General features: G+C 35.7%; 6 protein-coding genes across 7 annotated transcripts; 2 read left to right on the top strand and 4 right to left on the bottom strand.

Annotated features, from left to right (window-relative positions):
* Positions 1–305: 305 nt before the first annotated feature.
* Positions 306–1,286, bottom strand: LOC112083564 (probable acyl-activating enzyme 17, peroxisomal). The gene is made up of 4 exons (XM_024151900.1): positions 1,129–1,286; positions 892–1,017; positions 637–814; positions 306–532 (listed from the first exon to the last, which is right to left on the bottom strand). The coding sequence occupies exons 1-3, from the start codon at positions 1,195–1,197 to the stop codon at positions 668–670; spliced, it is 342 nt and encodes a 113-aa protein (XP_024007668.1). The 5' UTR covers positions 1,198–1,286; the 3' UTR covers positions 306–532; positions 637–667.
* A 117-nt stretch (positions 1,287–1,403) lies between these two features.
* LOC18013154 (adenylylsulfatase HINT3) lies at positions 1,404–3,371 on the bottom strand. The gene is made up of 7 exons (XM_006395107.2): positions 3,050–3,371; positions 2,906–2,961; positions 2,672–2,729; positions 2,440–2,506; positions 1,912–1,967; positions 1,753–1,806; positions 1,404–1,671 (listed from the first exon to the last, which is right to left on the bottom strand). Exons 1-7 carry the CDS (start codon positions 3,239–3,241, stop codon positions 1,561–1,563), a joined length of 594 nt encoding a protein of 197 aa, XP_006395169.2. The 5' UTR covers positions 3,242–3,371; the 3' UTR covers positions 1,404–1,560.
* Positions 3,372–5,937: 2,566 nt separating this feature from the next.
* LOC18013155 (cysteine-rich repeat secretory protein 55) lies at positions 5,938–7,013 on the top strand. The gene has a single exon (XM_006395108.2). It carries the CDS (start codon positions 5,984–5,986, stop codon positions 6,767–6,769), a length of 786 nt encoding a protein of 261 aa, XP_006395170.1. The 5' UTR covers positions 5,938–5,983; the 3' UTR covers positions 6,770–7,013.
* Positions 7,014–7,475: 462 nt separating this feature from the next.
* Positions 7,476–9,289, top strand: LOC18013086. Of its 2 annotated transcripts, none has more exons than XM_024151342.1 (5): positions 7,476–7,840; positions 8,006–8,166; positions 8,262–8,292; positions 8,404–8,512; positions 8,947–9,289. In XM_024151342.1, the coding sequence occupies exons 1-5, from the start codon at positions 7,535–7,537 to the stop codon at positions 9,039–9,041; spliced, it is 702 nt and encodes a 233-aa protein (XP_024007110.1). In that variant the 5' UTR covers positions 7,476–7,534; the 3' UTR covers positions 9,042–9,289. The 2 variants fall into 2 exon arrangements, with proteins under 2 accessions (XP_024007110.1, XP_024007111.1); XM_024151343.1 differs by having other exon boundaries at positions 8,407–8,512.
* Positions 9,290–9,466: 177 nt separating this feature from the next.
* LOC18012988 (AUGMIN subunit 3) lies at positions 9,467–14,787 on the bottom strand. Its single transcript, XM_006395110.2, has 18 exons — positions 14,452–14,787; positions 13,909–13,945; positions 13,676–13,779; positions 12,922–13,117; positions 12,757–12,823; positions 12,230–12,333; positions 12,029–12,110; positions 11,815–11,869; positions 11,461–11,592; positions 11,300–11,369; positions 11,138–11,195; positions 10,995–11,050; positions 10,697–10,849; positions 10,500–10,611; positions 10,264–10,405; positions 10,098–10,173; positions 9,904–9,999; positions 9,467–9,774 (listed from the first exon to the last, which is right to left on the bottom strand). The coding sequence occupies exons 1-18, from the start codon at positions 14,625–14,627 to the stop codon at positions 9,640–9,642; spliced, it is 1,851 nt and encodes a 616-aa protein (XP_006395172.1). The 5' UTR covers positions 14,628–14,787; the 3' UTR covers positions 9,467–9,639.
* Positions 14,788–16,785: 1,998 nt separating this feature from the next.
* On the bottom strand, positions 16,786–18,138 carry LOC18012989. Its single transcript, XM_006395111.2, has 4 exons — positions 17,835–18,138; positions 17,508–17,741; positions 17,217–17,408; positions 16,786–17,084 (listed from the first exon to the last, which is right to left on the bottom strand). Exons 1-4 carry the CDS (start codon positions 17,841–17,843, stop codon positions 17,025–17,027), a joined length of 495 nt encoding a protein of 164 aa, XP_006395173.1. The 5' UTR covers positions 17,844–18,138; the 3' UTR covers positions 16,786–17,024.
* Between the last annotated feature and the right edge of the window lie 3,357 nt (positions 18,139–21,495).

A 21,495-nucleotide genomic window follows, 5' to 3' on the forward strand; every position in this document is an offset into this window, starting at 1 on the left:
ATAAGCGTATCATGTTCGCTATCTTGCGCTCAAGTCCGTGTATTTAATAATATCTCCGAATATCACCCCTAATTCCTAGATAAGTAACTTGAATTCTCGTGATTGGTGACCAAAAACGTAGCACATTTTTGAAGAATTACCCCACCGTCGTTCACATTTCACGTTCATGTCCAAATAAATACTTAAAAGTAAAATATTAGAGGATCACCCCTAATTACCAAATAAGAAATATGACACCTCGTATTGATCAGAGAATTCGATTCCACAGGCTACACAACAGCTTTATTTATTTATTTATTTATTTATTTACGTTAACTGAGAATTATTTTACGATACAGAGGTGGATGTGGATTGTACAACAAATGACCAATTGTTCTTGCGTGAATGACAAACAACATTTGGTGTTGGAGAGCAATTGTCTCATAGCTTCGAGTTTAGACCGTTCTGAGTAAGCCGTTGCCTTAGAACTCTTCTCATAACCTTATTTGTGGCCGTCCTCGGTAAAGAAGGCAGAGTTACAACAAGATGATACCTGCAGAGGAAACACAAATAACATAGCTAACGGTTGGATTTTGCTTTTAAAACACACTAGTTATTATGAGCTTTTTCTTGTGTTGTGTTGTGTTTTAGTTATACCTTGAACAACGGATTAAGTTTCTTTTGTATCTCAGAGTTGAAGGACTTTTTCAATAGGATCAAGTCGTGATTCGGTAACTCTGAGCTCTTGAAGATTCATTGTGTCATCAGCACGTCCATGAGCCCTGTAGTATCCTTTTGAAGTCCGTTCAAATAAATCCCCGTGTCTTCGTAAAATCTGTCATAAGGCAGCCAAACCACAGAGACTCAAAACCAATGAAAACCTCTGTATAGATGTGGCAAGAATTGGATTACCTGTCCTTGGAAGGTGGGCATTCCTTTGAAGTAAACTTTGTAGTGATTTCCGTTCAGGAGAGTGCTAGAAGCTCCAAACATGTGAGGACAAAGAGCCAATTCGCCTACTCCTGATGCGCTTGGAGGCTGAAATGAGTGTAAGGAAAAACAAGGGACCACACTACAATTCAATCATTGATACCGTATAAACTTTCAGAAGAAACACTGCATCATCTATGATACCATATAGTTGCTTACAAGAGGATTGCCATCTTCACTAGTCCATGCCATCACATTTATGGCTCGCAATAGCATATTTGCTCTCATCGCCAAAACGAGATACAGAAGCTCTTTATTCCACTAAGATCAATCATATGACTATGCATCATAAAAATCTTCCATTTAAGCTCCACCATATGCACATCAGTCATCGACTTTCTCTATATGTATTTAACACGAGGCAAAGTAACTACTTTTATGGACCTAACAAGCCTCTGATTTGAACTATACAGATAAAAGTAACCAACAGATTGAAGAATATATATATATATAAATGGAAATGAGACTAGATATGAACTATACAGAAAAAGACTTTTGGGTTTCACACACTGTATCTTTTTTTTTTTTGACAACAGTCTCGCAATGTGTATCTAAAGTTTACAACTTGAATGAGTCTCTTGAAAAAGGGACTTAAGAAGGCTGAACAAGCTGTTCTTCAGGAAGACTGCACAACTGTTGTCGAACACGTGACGCCAGTTGAGATGCTTCCTTGTCCAGTTTCAGTGTGTATCTCCGCAAGCTCTGTCATCAAAAAACAATACAGCATCAAATCAGACAACTTTCATAAAACCTTTCAAAATCCTAATGTTTCGATTTTGATACCTCGGAAGTCCATAAGCAGTCGCGTTCCTTACGCGGGATTATGTGAATGTGTGTCTGAAATGCAAGGAGAAAACACACACAAGAAAAACTGTTTATAGAAACTTCCCTCATTAGGAAAGAAGAAGAAACAGAAATTTGGAGAATTCGGTATGTGCTTACGTGAAATATTACTTGTCCAGCTGCAGCGCCATTGTTAACCACTAAGTTAAACGAATCTGAGTTCAATAATGAATCTACCTTATTAACGTTCAAAGATTCCAGAAAGAATGGCAGATATTACTTAAGAATATGACAGCAATGGCAAAACCCGTCCAAATTCTATATATCATTTGCAAAACCAGATCACTACGTCCTCAAGATAAAAACAATGATCCTAGTTCACAAGCGAGTTAAAGTATCCAGTGGTTACAACTAGTGATGAGAATGATACGGTCTTGAACTAATAGTAATATAGGCTATGTGGTTCATCTATATAACAAGATGTCCAGAGAAATGGGGTTGGGATCATAGAAGATGTTGGGGTTTCTAAGGGCAAGTGCGAGGAGCTAACATTATCAAAAATAGGTTATTTGCAATTCCTGCACAGATATATACATAAAAAAAAAAAAAAAAAAATCTTATAATTTGATGGTATCAGAGATGGATGGAGAACAAAATGTGATGTTTGTAGAAATTTATAAAGCATACCACTGCCGGTAGATTTCAGGATGGCATTACTGATAAGAGGCACTTTGGAACACATGGCAGAAACTACCTGCATGCTCCTTGGAGGAGATCTATAATCAAAATCTCATACATTTTGACATAATATAGGCATAGCCACATACAAGAAGATAAAAATGAAACTCGTAACTAACTTATTCGGTTGATAGGATTTAAATCCATGAACAAATATAAAACATTAGAAGGAGGAACTTACTGAGGGAGGAGTTTCCTCTAAGGTTGGATAATGTAACTTTGGAATGATAAGAGAGTGCCTGAAAATGCCCGGATAAGAAAAGTTCATAGCTTTTAGACTTCAAGAGTAACACGAAAGCAAAACATACAAGATTCTAAACAAATTGCTCTAAGTAATCCAGGGCTTAAGTATAGTCTTAGTACATAGTCAAATCTTTGCTCACAGTAATTAACAGAGAAGGAGAGATTTGATTACCCGAGGCTAAGTGGAGACGTATCCAAAATACACAAGCACATATCATCCTCGTACAACTGCGTCAAAACGAGATTATAGTTAGTTATGTTATGTTCTGTTCTGTGTAAGTAGGAAGTGGAAGAAACAGAAACAGAAAGTTGAAACCTTTAGACATGGGGACTCGCCACGGATAATCTTGCAGAAAACGCAGTCGTTTTGGAGATTGGATGATTCCACCTTCTCTTCCGCGGCCGAACCGGAGCTACAATCGGAAGCCCTGAGAATCGAGTCCCGGGTCGGGTACGGAGCAGCTGGGTTGAGATGGGAACAGAGGATCGCGAGCCTTCTAGCTTCCATTAACTGAATTTGAACAATCAAATATACGATTCTTTTGATTTCAGCAAAATAATGAACAAGAATGAGTTTTTTTTTTTTGTTTAAATAAAAATTGAGGATGAAGATTGAGAGGAGAAGAGTGGGTCGTGTTTGGAGTGGTGTTTTTTTTTTTTTGTTGTTGTTTTATCTACAACCATCCATGTGATAGACTCTGTCTTTCTCTTTTCCTTCATTGTTTAAGACTCAGATAATCCCTAAATTTGGCATTTTTACATTTTAACAATTGGCAGCATTCACAAAGGTCCCTAATTAAAAATTTGAAACATTTTTTATATACCCACTTTTTTTTAAAATATTTTTTACCTTTTCAAAACATGATTTCACTACTACATTAATAATATTTATTTAACTTTCACGTTTTTGATAACTTATGCCGCTATATATTACGTCGTAGTCAAAATGTATAATTAATATTTTTGAAACGTCAATGATCTACCACAACCAAATTCTATTAAATAAAAGTGTTTTCGTTATTTGATCATTTAATTATTTTTGTTCTTCAGTTATTTATCTACCCTATCTCAGTCAAGTATATATATTCCATACGGTCAATAAAGTACTCCATAATCTCCTTTTTTATTTTTTTTGTCGATTTTTGAAACATTGTAAGCTCTACCGCCAATTTTATTTAGATCAAATTGAAGAAAATTATAGAAGAGCGTAACCAACAAAACAGAGAAAATGTGGGCTTGGGAATGATAATCATTTTATTCTATGTAACCCTTGTTATGCATCAACAGCTCTGAATCTTTGGGGTTGTTTGAAACCAATGGGCGCATCAATGTAAAAAACTCTCTCCAGAGTCCAGCCAGATCCATAAATCCATACCCTTCGGCCTCCTATATTCCATAAAATAATATTTGACATATATATATATATATATACATATCATTGTTTTAGCTTTACAGTAATCTCAATTCACCATATATAAGGCTTTTACAGTTTTACTCAATACATATTTCATTGTAGGAGATAAGCCAAAGACAAAAGCCCTCAGGAAATTAAAAGATATAATTAACTAGTTACATACATTTTTATTTTTTGGTTAAACAATCCGATCTGATCACCCATAGGAAACCTTGAAACAAATCAAATATTCTAGTCACTTTGAGGTCTCTTGAACATATAGCACATTTCTTGATGACCTTCTTGATCTGCAATAGAACTGATATTTTTCCTATAATAAGCTATTTTCGTATAAGACTGCGAGGAGATGCCCTAATTATGATCCTCAAAATCAGTGCTGTTTCGTCAGGCTCTAGAATTTCCGCTAAAGATGAAATCCAATGGTGGCTGAACTACTTGAGGACTCGGTCCCGTCTAGCTCGATGGACAAAAATATGTTTCTTCGAATTGGTTCGACTTTTTTTCATTTCGAAGACACGCAAACGCTACATTATTCCAAAGACACTGCTTCTTTCCCATATTTGTAATGATTCTTCATCCTCTTAGATAGTTTTTGGGATGTCCACGGTTATAAAAAAAAAAAAAAAAAAAAAAGATTGTTCATCCTCACTTGCTTAGAAGCAGAATGGTCTGAATCGCATGTTAATTACGCCTTATTTATTTACGCATATATGCCATCCTATCGTCCCCTTAAATATATACATTTGAACTTCTATTCCATGCATGCAATTACTCTTTTGTAAATCCAATATCTTATATATATAACACTCGTTTTTTCTTTTCTTTTTTGAACTACTAATTAGTTTTGGTTAGTACATCTTCCTACATCCGAAACCAAGACAAGTTTTTGATCATCCAGTGAAACAAGATTATGGGTCGGCCATTAAATACATTTAAACGTAATCTTGAGCAAAATCACATATGTAAAAGGTGATTTACACATAAGATGAAATAAAATAAATAACAACGGTCTCTAGCTAGTCTTTTGTATATTTCAAACAATAACAAACAACATATCCAAACCTAAATAGAATGTTCCATCAAATTTTCTTTTATCATAAACCAAAGATCCGAAATCAAACCCGAATCGAAATGTAGAACCATCGTCCCTTAATGGTAGGGATATTATTTATTACTCGTGAGACATTTTGTAAGTGAGAAGTGGTCGATATTGCGCCACTTAACGTTGACGTTTGAAAAAAAAATAAGAAGCAATAACATCAACGGTCAACAATTTCTGCTCCATTCATTTTGACCCCCACGTGATGCCATCTTGGAATCTTCCACGTACATTTTCCATTTTTTTTAAAATATCTTATCTATTTTGTCACGAAATGTAACAAAACACAAATGTCTTGTGAGAGGGTAAGTTGACCAAAATATATTTGATTGGTCACAAGTATTTGGCAAGTGTTTGGGATTCTTTAATTTTTTTTTTAGACGTAGAGTTATCTTTAAATCATCATATCTAAAGATCAATTCTAAGAGCTGAATGAAAATATAATCCGAAAGTCCAGAACTTCTAGATTTTATTGAAAAAAAATAAAAATATTGTATTTGACTGCAATAGAGAGACTTCATTGGTCTATGATTTTTGTATTTTACATTAAACAATAATTTTCCCACTTGCTGATGTGCGTTTTGACCGACTTCTAAAAAGATATCGCGTTCTAGAATAGATAACAACGTTTCAGTTTCTTCAACTCGTTCGTTATAAAATCAGACTCGGATCATGATCACACCTCAAAACCAAAGAATAAAGTTCTTGAAAAGAAAAACAAAAAAAAACAAAACAAAATGACGACATTAATAGTAAAGTGTCTCCTTCTATTGGCGTTTGTATGTAGCTGCAGAGCAGCAGATTCAATATGGCAACTCTGCAACAAAGATTCAAACTTCTCAAGCAGCAGCCATATCTCCAATAACATCGACACAATTCTCGCTACGCTTGTCTCAAAGACTCCTTCACAAGGCTTCACGACCACAACCTCCACAAGTTACAACAACAAGGAAAATGTGTACGGACTTGCTCAATGCAGAGGAGACATCAGCAAATCCGATTGCTCGAGCTGCATCCAAGACGCTGCCTTGAAAATCCGTGAAGTCTGTCCAAACCAATCCGACTCGAGAATCTTGTACGATTTCTGCTTCTTACGTTACAGCCAAGAGAATTTCATAGGGAAGCTCGACACAGGTGCTGGTCTTATATACTACAACGTCGCTAACGTGACCGAAACAGATCCCAAAACGTTCGATAACGAGCTCGGGGCACTCTTTGACAAGATTAGGTCTGAGGCGGTTTTGCCTAAGAGTAAAGGGTTAGGTAAAGGTAAGACAAAGCTAACACCTTTTGTGACATTAAATGGTTTGGTTCAGTGCACAAGGGACTTGAGCGAATTAGATTGCGCTCAGTGCTTTGCAACTGCGATGGGGAGCTTTATGACGACTTGTCATAACAAGAAGGGATGTCGTGTTTTGTATAGCAGTTGCTATGTCCGGTACGAGTTTTATCCGTTTTATTTTCCTCTTGATCCGGCTATGACCGGCCCTAGTGTTGGTACTGTTTCTTCCGTTAGGCTCTAAGGCTCTTACAAGAGCAAGCTTGATTCCAATTAAAGAGAATATACATATGATGTGTGCAAACCTTCTACAATAAATCAAGCTCTTCCCTTTTGTTGCTTTTTTAAACATGTAAACAGTTAAGTTGAAAAGTTATTTGTGTTCTGAAAGGTGAAAACCAAAAAAAAAAAAAAAAGTTATTGGTGTTCTAGATTCCTATCATGTGTACAAACAATCATTGGATGCTATATACATTATTTGTTCTGAAGGAACAAATACTAAAAATAGATTAAATAAGTGTTTATTTATGTTACAAAATTGTTAGACAAATTATCAAATGAGCTTGTTAAAACGTGGGTTACCTTATTGTTTTAAAGGTTACAAATTGATAATCTCCGGAAGAGAAAAGGATGAAAAAATGAGCTCATCTCAATAATTTTTTTCTATTGTTTTGTCAACTTGAGCTTATCTCAATTAACTGTGCTACAGAAGAACTATAGTCTATACAATGAGCAAAACTTGGAGTTACAAAATTACGAGCAAATTTGTGAAAATATTAGCTTATGTAAAATCACTGGAATTATAAAATGATCAACCACTCTTACGTAGTAGTAAAATCCTAGTTGGAATTTACTATAACCAATAGAGAGATTCTTAATTGGGTAATTTCACACCAAACCGAATATATTGGTTTATACCGGTTCTGTACACCATATACCCAAATAGGTCGTCTCAGCTTTCTTTCACTTGCGACGGCTCTCACTTAACCAGCTGCCGGAAAATACAGCTATGCTCTTCGTCGCTAGACGGCTCGGTTCCAACTTGCCGTCGCTCCAGAACAGTGCTTCCCTTCTCCGGTTCTTTAGAACGGAGGCAGGTCAGCCGAGACGGCGAAACAAGTCCCCCTCTTTGCCGCTCAAGAAGAAGGAAGAGAAATCGGAGTGGTGGATCGTCGACGGAGAGATGCACGAGATCGGCGATCACGTACCTCTCCGTGAGCGTTTCACTATCCCCAGAGATAACATCCCTAACAGACGCCGCAAGCAGCTCCGTGAGCAGTTCATGCGCCGCACTCGCCTCGTCCTTAAGGAATCGGTCAGTCCTTAGCTATCACTTTCACAAATTTTAGGGTTTTTACGATTTTCCTACTTGCATTGCGACTGAGAATGGTACTCAAAAACGAGTTGGAATTGGTATTCTCCCGATAATCTCGTTTTTGATTTTGAGAGTTCTGTTTTTTTTTTTTTTTCCAAACGATAGGAGCATGAGCCATGGTGCAAAAAATACATGGAATTGTATAACGAGCTTAGAGAAAACTGGGAGAAGCTTTACTGGGATGAAGGGTACTCGAAGAAAATTGCAAGGGATCATGCAAATTACGAGTCTGCTGAGGAAGACGATGAAGATTTTAATCCATACAGGTTTTCTCTTTACCATGTTGTGTATAACATGTACTGTGCTTATTCGCCAATTTTATGTGTATATATTGATGGATTTGGTTTACTTGGCATTACAGGAACAGGCGGCCTTATAATGATCAAACAAAGGTAATTGAATTTATGTTACTGACTTACAGTTTGAGAATTCGTGTCGTTTTTTTTCTTCTTGTAATCTGATATTTTTTGGCATTTGATTGCTGTGACAATCTAATATGACAGCAGGAGCAGGGTTTTAATAGAGCAACACAAGGTGATGATAACTGGGAGAAAGTCAATCAAATCCGGGACAAATTTGAATATGACAGAGAAAGAAGAATGCGGGAAAAAGGTGAGTTTTGTGTTCCAGGTTCTTCCCTTTATTCATGCATGAACAAATGTTGAGCTATAGTATGATTTTTTGCGAGTAGTGTGAAACAAACGATGTTGCATCAGTTTGCACTTGGGACAAGGTTTAAGGTCGAGCATATATATTATTATATGTGGAGAAATTGCTTAGTATTTTCAGCCTTCAGCTACTGGAGACTGGAGAGGTGATATGAAATTAGATAGGATATCTTTTGTCGTTTTACCATCTGCGTTAGAGGTGTGCTATGTTGTGCTCGAGATGCATAGCATAACTATCAGTGGTTGTTCTCTCTGTCATTTCGTGTCTCTGATTTCTATAGACCGATATGCATCTGATATTCTTTTGAATACATTATCTTTCTTACATATTTCGTTGCTTCCGGGTTTCTCAGTTTTGTAAACTCTCTTATGTTGCAGCTTTTGCACCAATGAATGACTCACCGGATTCTAGAGACTCGAATTGGAATGCACAGAGACAGCCATTTGATGCTGAGAGATACACTCGGGATTGAATTCATGTTCGCATAGATTTCAGGTTTTTTTCGCACTATCAAATTCAATGTCTCACAGAAATGTAGATCTTAGCATAAGAAATTCATAGATCCATAGCGAATAGCTCATGAACTGCAATCCCCTTTTCCACCAAGAGTGTTTTGATATCTGATGTTTCACTATAATTAATTATGGTGTTCATCTTCATCTATTTAAGATCGATTTGGAAAAGCCGAAAAGGTTACCCCCTAGCCGTAATATAAGTTATTACATTAGTATTACAAAGTTTGAAACGAAAGAAGAAAAGCAGAGAAAAAGCTCAAATAACTTAAAGAGAAGATAAGCAAATGGAAATGGGTGCTCATAGAAACCACGAAACGTAGTCAGAAACAATACAATAAGGGGCAGTAAGTAAAATCAATAGACATCTCAGAAACAGAGAAAAAGTAGAAAAGCAATCTGTGTAAATAGACAATCTTGAAGAAGCAATCAATCCACTAGATAAAGACGGAGTCAAAACCCTTCAGTATACAATCATAGAGCAAGTGAATTGGCTAACTTGAAAGAAAAAAATAAATTAAGAGAGATCGTTTGTGCTATGTACTTGTTGGTGAGGACCTATGATGAGGCTTGGCGAGCACGAACAAGTGCATTGAGTTCCCTCACTTGGCTTCTTAATCGCTCTGGGTTGCAGAAAAAGTCAACAAATACCCGCCTTTGAAGTTCCACGTCCTTTGAGTGATGCTTCACAATCTGCAGCAACAATAGTAGTTTATTTATTAAAAAAAAGGAGATGTGGTTTTTTACAAATTTTCTATTCCACTATGACACAGATATCTCTATGTGTGGGAGAGGAATTAAAATTAGGAGATGAAGACTCGCCTCCCTTTTCTCGCGGTGCTCAAGCGTTACCTCCTCCACTGCTGTAGAGAGTTTGGAGTTGATTTTCCCCATTTCATCAAGTTCTTTCATCAGCGGCTATTGGTACATTGGAGAAACAACATGAGTTAAACTTCCAGGTCTTGGTTTTAGATTAAGGACTAATTTTGGTAACTGAGAACTAAGATTTTTTTTACCCATGGTGTCAATATGGGTTGCGCTGTAGTTGAAGACGCAAAGAGTAGTTGCTGCAGGTTCTGAATAAGCGTACACCTGCGAAACGGAGATAGGCAATAGTGATATGTATAAGCATCGTAGATACTTGAGGAATGCTATGAGGATTCTGGGTGAATGGTGACTCACAGCTCGTTAATGCATCTATTTCTGTCATCTGGAAGGGAATTCTCGAGGTCAGACTGAAGAGATGACAGATCCGATTGAAGAGCAACTATTTGCTGAATGATGGCTGGAGCTGAGACATAAGTTGATAACCCGGCTTGAGCATCTATAACAGGAAGAGTTGAAGATCATCAGCCTAAATTAAGTTGAGAAATATCAGACAAAAGGGAATAACTGTGTAAAACGATAGTGTTGACTACTTGAGTGAATGCTCAAGAGATCTCTAACTCCATGTAAAAAGCTGTCACGGTCATCCACTGCTCCCTGTTCTTGGACATCAGATGCAGCTTGGATCAGTGACAAACACCGTCCCTGTATATATAGTGCAAAGATAAATTAGTTTCATAATCCCATAATTGCAGGGAAGCATGAACTGTAACAATGGATGTGACCATACCACACGGCTTCTTGTGGCGGAGAGGTAACCTTGGAGTTCGGATTCGATTACTTTTAGCAGAGAGAATGCTCCAAGCATGTTTTTCTTTTCTAGCTGACATGCTAATTTCAAGAACTGGTGTCTTGCAAGCTGATTAACCAGGTGATTGATGAACTGCAACAAAATATTCGGAATATCAGAAACAGAATGACAAGTGATCTTGGTATCTCAAACATGGAAAACATGCAGTCTTGTGGCTAACATATCTTTGAAGAAATCTAATAAAAAGAAATACAGAGAAAACGTAAGGCCAACATACCACTTTCTGTTTACTAATATACAGTTCTTGACGCATGACCTTTAGATCATAGTCACCTGCAAGTTTATGATAAGTAAAATCACATGAGCGCCCAAAATGATCCAAAAGCTACAGGTAGAGAGCAGAGAGTTATAGCCGAATACCTTGCAAGATATAGGTGTCCTGGAGTTGAGCGAGCTCCCAACATAGTTCAGGAATAGTCTAAAAAAAAGAACAGGTTGAGCAAATATGTAGTTACTCAAAGAAGTGCCTACTCCTTAAATTTTGGAAACATGAAACGTCAAGAATTGGGTACATGAACAGACCTCTGATAAGAGTTTTTCTTCTTTCTGATAAAGGGTCGAGATTTCTTCAACTAAATCTGCATGCGTTCTCCTGCACAGGTAAAGAACATGATCACAGGAATAAAGTATGACAACTTAAGCTTATTGTCAATGTCTTGCTTCGATGTTTCATGCTTCTCTACCTTAGCGAATGTAGATCAAAATGAATATGAGCTTCAACTGATGTTACTTGAGATTTGAGTGTCAACAGAATAGCTTGTTGCTTAGCGTTCTCGACCTGGGCTTCAATCCATTGTCTCTCGCTTGTTCCAAATCTGTGAACAACAGGAAAATGCCTTTGAGAGTGAGAAAAGTAGTATGCGTGAAAATTCCAAAAATTGTTATGCAATAAGTGGTCTCCATTATATTTTAGTCTGGCCATGTAGCAAAAGAGAGCCTGCATGTATGCATTGCTTCTGGATTAAAATACCTTTTTAAATCTAGAGTAATGGTCAAAGTGAAAGCTAAAAGTTATAGTGCCGCCACATAATACATACATGGATCGAAGCCGCTGCAGTTCAGCTACACGTTGATGTTGTGACTTTTCCAAATCTGCTCCATTGTAAACGGACAAGTTATAGATGCACAATAGCTTCAAACAAGTAAGAATTTATGCACCAAAAGGGGGGTTTACATAACTGAACAAGGATATACACATTTCAGGCAAAACAATAGTATATGAAAGCAAAAATCACATTGTAGGAAAGCTACCTCGCAACATGTTTGATGTATCATCAAGACTAACCCATGAGCATTTCGATTTTCCTTCCTCAGCCACTAAACGGTATGGTCCCTGACATGATAGTAGATAAATTACATTAAACAGTGTACATCAACTAAGTTAACTTTTCTATAAGATGAAGAGAAATCGAAATCATCAGCAATGTATTCACCACGAATGCATTTTCTTACTGTGTCTAGCTGCTTAGCAAACCACTGATTTAGCTCCTTTGTGCAGGCTGAATCTCCAGCTAAGTAGGCATGAAAATCGGAGTATGCTAGGTAGATTCCAACCTCTGCACATACGAAGCAACCAATTAAGTTGGCTAATGACAATTTACAACGCTACATATTCCATGAAAATCATTAGTTCGAAAAATTGTTTGCTAACATAGCTGTCAAAACCCAAAATCTTTTTCTATCAAACAGAAGATGTCCACAGAAAATACAACTAGCTACCTCCGTGGAACTCTTAACACAGATAACTAATAGAAAAGTTCCATAAACGAAATTCTGGCTACAAATACAAACTAATCAATCTTTAAAACCAATTCATAAGCAACTATATGATGCAGCTAAAGTTCCTCACCCAAATTATGCTATTTGAAAGTATACTGCATTCAGGCCAATTACAAAATTCAGTTTCAAAGCAGATTTTCGGTAGTTCAGCAGATATGGAAACGTTAAACCAAAAGATATAGAAGGGATACGAAGGTCACCTTCGCCGGAATGATAATGAGCCAGCTCTTGAGAAGTGGAAGCCAATCTTCCTAGAACTCCATTCATCTAAATCACAGAAAAATGCCGAAAGGAAACATCACAAACTTATCAAAGAAAAAGAATTGCAAATCCCTCACACACTCGTATGTGGAGATATAACAAACCTGCAAATTTCGAGCAGATAAGCTGTCTTCTATCGCTGTTATCTGTCCAGTGACAGCAGAAGTTGCAGCAACTCGAGCACGTCTCCCTTGTATCAGAGCTGAAGATTGGCCAGTAAGTAAATCATATTGAGTTTGTAACCGCCTTAGCTGTCTCTGCAACTCCAAGGCTTCAGCTTTATGCGCCAAAGTTGCATCTCTATCGATTAAGAAGAAACTGTCAGCGGTACTGATGTAATGACTGGTATACATGACCAGGTCAACAAAATCTAGTGCACTTATGAACACCTCTGATGATATAAGAAGATCTCACACAACAAGAACCTGAATGTAGTCGTACTTGAAAATCCAAGTGAATTGAAACAACGTCTCCAGAATATTCTCACAAGGAATAACAAAACACATGTATATAAAACACCACAAGGTGAAAGAGACCTAAAGCACTCATCTAATTGATGACCTAAGGAGATAAGTGATATGAAACTAAACTTCTCCACAACATTACGCCAATTCTCACATGGAACAAAAAACATTCAACATTGCTCCATATGTCAATCACACGTAGTGTACAACATAATATACTTCGATCACTTAAGGAGATCTAACACACTAAGAAACCTGGACAGTTGTACTTGTTCCAAGTGACGTAAAACCAAGTCCTTGGCAATTTTTTCTCAAAAACCTTATAGCAGTACAAATTTCCCTAAAAGCATGAAACAGAAAATACAGAACCGCATGTGTGATATGAAGGTCTAACCTTACTTCTTTTATGCTTTCTTCTGCTCCAAAAACCGCTTCCTGGTTATTTCTCCGGGACGAAAATGCTGATATGCTATCATAGGCCTGGTCTAGATCCTCGCCCTGAATCCATGGAAAAAGAAATGCACCATGCGAAGGCAAGGAAATATCATCTTACGGCGGACGCACATAGGTTTGATGAACTCTCAAGGCCGAGAAAGAAAACATAAGCAGAATGGGACAAGGAGTTACCTCTAAGAGCTTCCCTTCTCTTTGAAATTGCTCATATCTAGATCCAGAAACAAAAAAAAACAACCCATTAACCACTGATATATGAACTAACTACCTAGGGAGAAGCGTCTTGCAGTATAACCACCAAAGTACACTACAAAGATTAGCTAGGATGAAGCTTTCCAATCACAAAATTCTTCAGGGCATATACAATTGCAAACCTTTATAATTGGTGGATTGAGTACATGCCAGAGAACACAGGGAATTTAATGGCAGATGAAGTTTATCTAATTTATTGTTAATATGTTCCACGAAACTAAAATGCAGAAAAGCATTGATCAATGAGAAATTAAGCTAGCTAGCAACGAGAATCGAAAGTATAAATTTATGCTAATTGAGACAAATATGAACTTCATCAAACTGGCATATACCTAAATTCAGAAAAACCAACACAAATTCAAACGAATCCGAAAGAAAAAAAACAACATCGGGAAAGTGAAACATTCGAGTTGTCGAAGCAGAAAGAATAAGAATGGAGAAAGAGAGCGGAAAAGAAAAACACACAGAGAGAGTTCGGCGAGGGAGAGGACATTGGAGGGGCGAAGAGAGGAACAGATCCAATCGAGGATAGGGCGAGCATCGTCGTACTGGAACGGCCACTCGAAGCTATCCGGGTCCAACTTTCCGGCGCCTTTGTAACCTAGCTCCGCCACTAGAGAGCACAGTCTCGCGCCGCTCATCTCCGATTTCCCTCTTCCGCCGGTCAGATCGCTCTTTTTTCTTCAGTGCCGGTGGTCTTGAGAATACGATGCCCGGAAATGAAATTTGAAACTCATTGTGCCTCTAACTCAATTTTTGAAAAGTTATGCGGAAACAAAAAAAAAACATTTGTTTACAATAATTGTCTTTCATCGTTAATCCGAAATTGCGAGCAACAAAGTTACATTTTCGTATATTTCTCATTGCTTATCTCTTTCTTATTTACTTATTGAACATTAATTTCTTGTTTTTGTTTTCGTTTTTGTAGTGATCATTTGGTATTTGTAAATTCAATCTCATATACATTACCGCGTACTTACCATATATTTTATTTTGCATTTACGGTTGAGTATGTTAGGTATCAAAATTCGAGCTATCAAAATATTAAAAGTAATATAAATAAAATTGTTTATGATGGTTCTGTATGTAAGAAGTTCATTTCATTTGTTAGGTTTTTAGTAATTAAGTAGAACTATTTATAATATTTTTTTCAGCACACTCGTTACAAATTTATAGAACTTTTTTATGATTTTCTTGTTTTTACTGCTACAAGAGCACTTAGTTCAAACTTCAACCCATCTTAACAACCATTTACACCTTAAATTCTGTAAAGTTTAGTATATTAAAACATCATATCCGCGCAACAAAGTAAAAAAGTGGAAGTTAATTTAATCAATCTAGTGGCGTGGTGTCTTTAACTGTGCTTTAGACTTAAGAGTGCTACGTTTTAACGCCTTCTTTCTTTCTTTCTTTCACTAATTTTAAAGCATGGGTCTTTTTCTTTAATTTCATTTGATTGCAATAATTCCCACCACCTTTGCTTCTTCTTCTTTTTTTGAATACCTACTTTTTTCCTTTATTTGAACGTGTGTTTTCTTTTGTATTCTTATTACAAAGATGGAGTACTAAAAAGAAGATAATTTTTTTATTAGGAAATTCATACTACGCTTCCTATAACCTGGATTTTAATAGTTGTCAGCTAAGAAGAACGACAAAGGTGTCATAATTCCCTTAAGAGTCACGCCCAACATTATGCTTATTATTGCTATATACTTTAACGTTACATATAGTCATTAAACTCTTCATTTTTTCCTCAACGATGAAACTAAAAATGTTATGCGACTGCTTTTATGAAAGGCGTAGTATAGAACACTATTGAGAAATCAGTAGAAAAAATGCTAAAGAAAAAAGAATTCAGACAGGGAAAAAACAAACCAAAAGGCTACCTCTCTCCAAGAAAATGAAGTGAAATTATGGCAATATAAGCCTACATTCTCCAAGATCCATCCTCATGAGGATATCTAAACCAATTATGAACAATGAAGGAGATGATTTATGGGATGGAGAACTCTTCTACAGGTCTAAACACCAAATACATGTTTGTAAAGTTTCTTTCTTGGATGTTTGAAACAAAATGGGTCTTTAAAATCTTGCTGTCGATGAATTTTCGACCTCAACGGTAACTCACAGTTTCTCGACGAGTAACCATCTTCTCCAACTGTTTGGGTGCATTTTGACAACTACCCCAATAGTTATTCATTTTTTTGGCTTTATTCCACGTCGGTAACTTTCTGGTCTATTTTTTAACATAATCAACCATAATTAGATTTGTGGATACTATTTTGTTTTTAAAAAAAAGATTCTACTATTTTGACCCTCGTTTTGAATTTAAATGTTCAGTTGACAAAAAGAATATCTCAATAACAAATAAAAACGGGAAGTATATACACTTCACAAGAAAACTGAATTGATGAACGGTTGAAATTAATTACCAAACTCTTTTTAGATTTGGCCACATATAGTTTAAAGTAGTTCCAATACAATCATATTTCAGTTATGGAGCTAGAATCAAAATCTCATCAGTAGATGCTAAATTACACCAATATTCCGCCAAATTGCAACCTTATCATTTAGATACATTATCCGATTTTTGTTAAACTCTAAATATAGTCCACTCTTTTTCAAATCACAAAAAGGAAAAAAAAGGGAGAAGTATAGCTCTGCCACAAGTCAAACTTTATGTAGATGAAGAAGCTAATCTAATCTAACTATTCAACAAATCTAATCTAATCTAATCTCTCACCAAATCAACCGTTACATTACTAAAACAGTAGAAAAATATAAAGAAGTTGCAAAACAAGTCTTAATTTTTTTTTTATATATAGTTTATGTAATACAACATGGCTCGCTTTTCCCAAAGCTACATAATAAGCTTATCCTTTAGAATTCATCTCCTTTTTTTCCTACGCATAAAATACATACATAATTTCACAAGCATACGGTTTTTTTTTCATATATTAAAATATTAGAACGAAAAGAAAAAAAGAAGAAAACAAAAACAAAAGTGTTGTCTGACTCAATCTCTCATGCTTGTGGCTTCAAAGAACCCGTGTTGGCAAAAAACACCTTGAAATGCACCCAAACCCTCCTCCTCTTTTCTGCATTTTCAATTATTACATTTATCAAATCTATCTTTCACCATTGATATCCTTAACAACAATACTCGAAGCGAATTCAAGATGACATTCTAACTAATAAATTAAAAAAAAAAACTAAAAGAGTAATTCTACCTTTGTGGATTTGACGGAGAGAAGTTGAGGGGACACTTTGTACAAGTCTTCGTCCACAGGTTTCGGAGCCTTCGTCCTCCGTCTCACCACCGGCGTTGGACAGCTTCTCGGCGCGTTTTCCTCACGCGACTCCATCTTGAAGTTGTGTTGGTCCTTGGAGACGGTTCTCTTCGGCTCCTGAGCCACCTTAGCCTGGAAACCATTTAAACAGGAACATATGAATTCACGGCGACGATAGAGTCGAGGGGAAGTGTTAAATCAAAGAAGGGAGGGATGAGAAAGAAGAAGTACACGGCGTCGAGGGAGGAGGATGACGGCCGGAGCGACGAGGTGGTGGTTGTCGTAAAGATCGCCGGCGAGATAAAGATCGCGATCTTGTGGGTAAGAAGCGTAATGGAGAATGGAAGAAGGCTGTTGAGTGGTTGCTGTGTCGAAGCACTGAGTGAATGGAACGGCGTCGTTCCAGTCCCAGCTCCCGAACGCCGGCACGTGTCCTCTCCTGTAGTACTCTCCTCCTCCGTATTCCTAATTGCAAAAAGAAATGAAAAGTTTAAAACTTTGTATACCCAAAAGAGGGAAGAAGAAGAAGAAGAAAATTAAGAGAAGGAGCTTGCTTACGTAGTCCATGGCTGTTGTGGCGAATGAGTTTGATGATGTAAGAAGAGATCTCTAAATAGAGAGTGAGAGAGAGAGAGATATTCCGGTTCTATTAAATGGCCAGATGGGTTTCTTATTACATTACTCAACACTGAGACAAAGTTGTCTTAAAGTCTACTTGTAGGAGAAAGAGAGAGAGAGAGTAGAGGGACTGTGTGTATTATGAGCAGAGAGAGAGTGTGTGTGTCTGAGAGAGAGTTTTTAAAAAAATTTAATAGGGTAAGTGAAAAATAAAAATAGCTACGCTTCTACTTCGTTGAACCATACTCTAAAATAAAACTTCTCTTCTTCTTATTCATTTCTTTTTTAAAAAACTTTTTTAACAACATTCTACTGTTTTTTTTTGTCCCATTTGGTTTTCAAATGCTTTTTATACAGGGAACTGTAGTCTTTACATTTTTTTTTTTTTAAAATGTTTTTATCCTTTTCTTTTAGTTTTGTTGGCTTTAGACTTTGTTTTTACTTTTTTTTTTTTCCGACTTTGTTTTTACTTACATGGGGTAAAAAGGAAAACAAACAAAAAAACCCACTTTTATTTTCGTGGTTGACAAACAGAAAAAGGACTTAGCATAACTTTCACTAAAACTAATAAATAAAAAAAGTTATTAATTCTAACAAGATTTATGCCTCTAAAACTCACCTATACATCTAATTTATTTACTCCCTCCGTTTCATAAAGAGTGTCGTTCTGATATTTTTTTTGTTTCAAAAAGAATGTCGTTTTAGAATTCTAATGTAATTTTTGACATAAAATACTATTTGTAACCTCAATAAATTCAGAAAATTAGTTATAAATATAATTCTAAAAGTTATTTTCTGCAAATTAATAAGGATATAAGAAACTTTTTATCTTATTTATTAATTTGTGTGAAAAATGTCAACACAACATTCTTTATAAAACGGAGGGAGTATTTCTTTATGGCCTAGACCAAAATATATATGTATACTCGCTCCTACATTTTTTTTTTTTGTGGAGCAGAGAACATTAATGATCTTTTCTCGGAATATCCAATTTGAAATATGAAATTTGTTTTTTAAGAGAGTGAAATTTTTAGAGACAAAAGAGTTAATAAAGGAGCTTTAGAGGGAAGGGGCCACATGCAACATTACCTCTGTAATGAAACTTTGTGCTATGTGCAGTGTGCAACCAACATTGCCACGATTCCAAGCAATCCCATTTATTATCTTTTGTCAATTTCTCCCCCTTTTTCCTTATAAAATTCCTTCTTTACAATAAATATGTCTGTAATTTTTTCAAATATATTTTTTAATCGATAGTTTTATATGAAAGGAGGGACAGGTGGGGTTAGGTCAACATTACTGAAACTGTTCATACTAGCATAATTAATTGCAACTGCTCATTGCAGCCTTTTGAAATTGAGAAAGCAGTTAAAAAAACATGTATCAACGGAATGGCTTTTCATTGATGTAACTAATTTATGGGTTAGTGAAGCTAATAATAGTAGAGAAAATCTGGTATAAATTCATTTAAATGGATATTAATTCTAATAATATTCATTGACGACTTTTATGTTGTTATTATATAAAAAGTCATCATTCATTAACCAATTTTACTATAATTAAATTATCTTGTTTTCCCCCACGAGTTTTTATCAGTTCCTATTTCCCGAATTTGCCAAAAAAATATTGTGGACTTGAAAAGCTAAACACCAAAGATTCAGAAAGAAAATGGATGAACATTTTGCATGGAAAGACAGTCGGTTAAGTTTTTGTGGGATCAGTTCTGACTTCTGAGAGGCGTTTTACTTGTAATTGGTCCACTAGTCCTTAACTGAACGGTACGCTTTGTGTTTCTGCGTTACATAATAATAACGGTACGCTCTTAAATGAACGTAATTTATATACAGGCACCATGAGATACGTCAGTCGATAACGTGGATTTTTTTTTTTGTTCTTTACTTTATTCTATATAGTTTGAAAATGAAAGCTGTTGAGAGACTGGTAAAGGGGAAAAAAACCCGAAAAATTATACATTATACTGGTAACGATTTCCATTATATGTATTTTTTTAATCATTTGTAACTGTAACATCATTAGAAAAAATTATCAGAGAAAACCATCTAACAGTTTATAGAATCGGGAATTAATCAAAACAATATAAATAATTATTCACTTTAAAAGCTACTAATTTTTTTCACAATGTTTTTGAATGGCTTTATCAAAATGTCTTCCGTAGTTTGTGTTGAACTATTTCACAAAATAAACTAAATGGGATACAATATTGCAATTTGAAACCCATAACACGTAGTTAGAATTTGGGACATAGACATCTGAAACTAGTAATTATTTTAAGATATCGTGTTGTTTGGGTCTTCAGCCTGTTGTTTATTTTGCTTCGCCTACTCTATAGCACTCTTTAAGTCTATTTATGTTTGGTAGAATTTCTATCATTAGTCCTTTCTATGTTTCTATCATTAACCCACCGGTTTTGTGTTCTTTTGCAGTCAATTCCATCTTTCTCCTACATTTATGCATCAATTATTTCAAAATGACAAATTCACCTTTCAAGTAAGACTCTACTAATTTCTCTTTCTTATTGCCAAAGTGCCTGTACAAAGTAAAATTTATTAATGTTTTGCATTAAGCATGTAAAACGAAACATTTTGTGAAAGAGAAACAAAATTCTCAACTCGGTTTATATAGCACTTAATTTGCGCTCCTCTGAATTGGTCGTGGGGCAAGTCGTTCTGTCTACGTTTCAATTCTCCATTCGTCAAGGAACATGTGATTTTCATATTAAACCGGTTTCTCAAATTTTTAAACTCTAGTTTCTATAAATGGAAAACAGAATCTAAACTCTAAGAAAATTTCAAGCTCCTAATTCTTATTTCGGTAGTTTTAAGAAACCCGGAAGCATTTGGTTAATTTAGATATGTAATTCTCTAAAATGGACAATGCTACATCTCGATAGTGTTAGGTTGTGGCTAGAGGTCACAAGTTTTAGTTGTTGACCTTGTGGTCAACACACAATATGACAATACTACTGTGCTTCTCTATGCAACCTAAAATCTATGTATATAGCTATCAGACTAATCCTAATAACGAAACACATTGTAAATACAAAATCTACAATGAAATATAATACTAATATAAATCATCGACACAACTAGGACTCAAATACTCATAGTCTAATACTAACATTAACCCTTAGCTGCTTGACGTATAAAACATGATAAATAATTGTTGTCAACAACAAAAAATGTCATGATAAATAATAACATCACAAAAGACTACGAAGAAAAACAAAAAAAAAAAACATGAAAAACATGAGAAAACAAAGTCGCGAAAATCTCGTTGTTACATCAAATCTATGAACGATATATTTGATTTTCTGACTTTTTCTCTTTTCTGCAATTGGCTCGGATACCTCTAAAATTGGTCATATTTTTCTCCAGATAAATCTTGGTCATTTGTTGTGTTTGTTTTTAGCATTTTTTGGCATAGGAATAATTTGCTTTTCATAATGCTCACAAATATTTCTTCGCTTGTAGAGTTGGGTGATATAGTGATCTGCATGCGCGACATAGGCGTGGTTGACGTCACAATGGAGGTCGTTGCTAATCTATACATTTAAAGCTACGAAACCATGTATTTACCAACG

This window comes from Eutrema salsugineum, unplaced genomic scaffold (genome assembly GCF_000478725.1).
Source record: "Eutrema salsugineum unplaced genomic scaffold, Eutsalg1_0 scaffold_6, whole genome shotgun sequence".
NCBI lineage: Eukaryota > Viridiplantae > Streptophyta > Magnoliopsida > Brassicales > Brassicaceae > Eutrema > Eutrema salsugineum.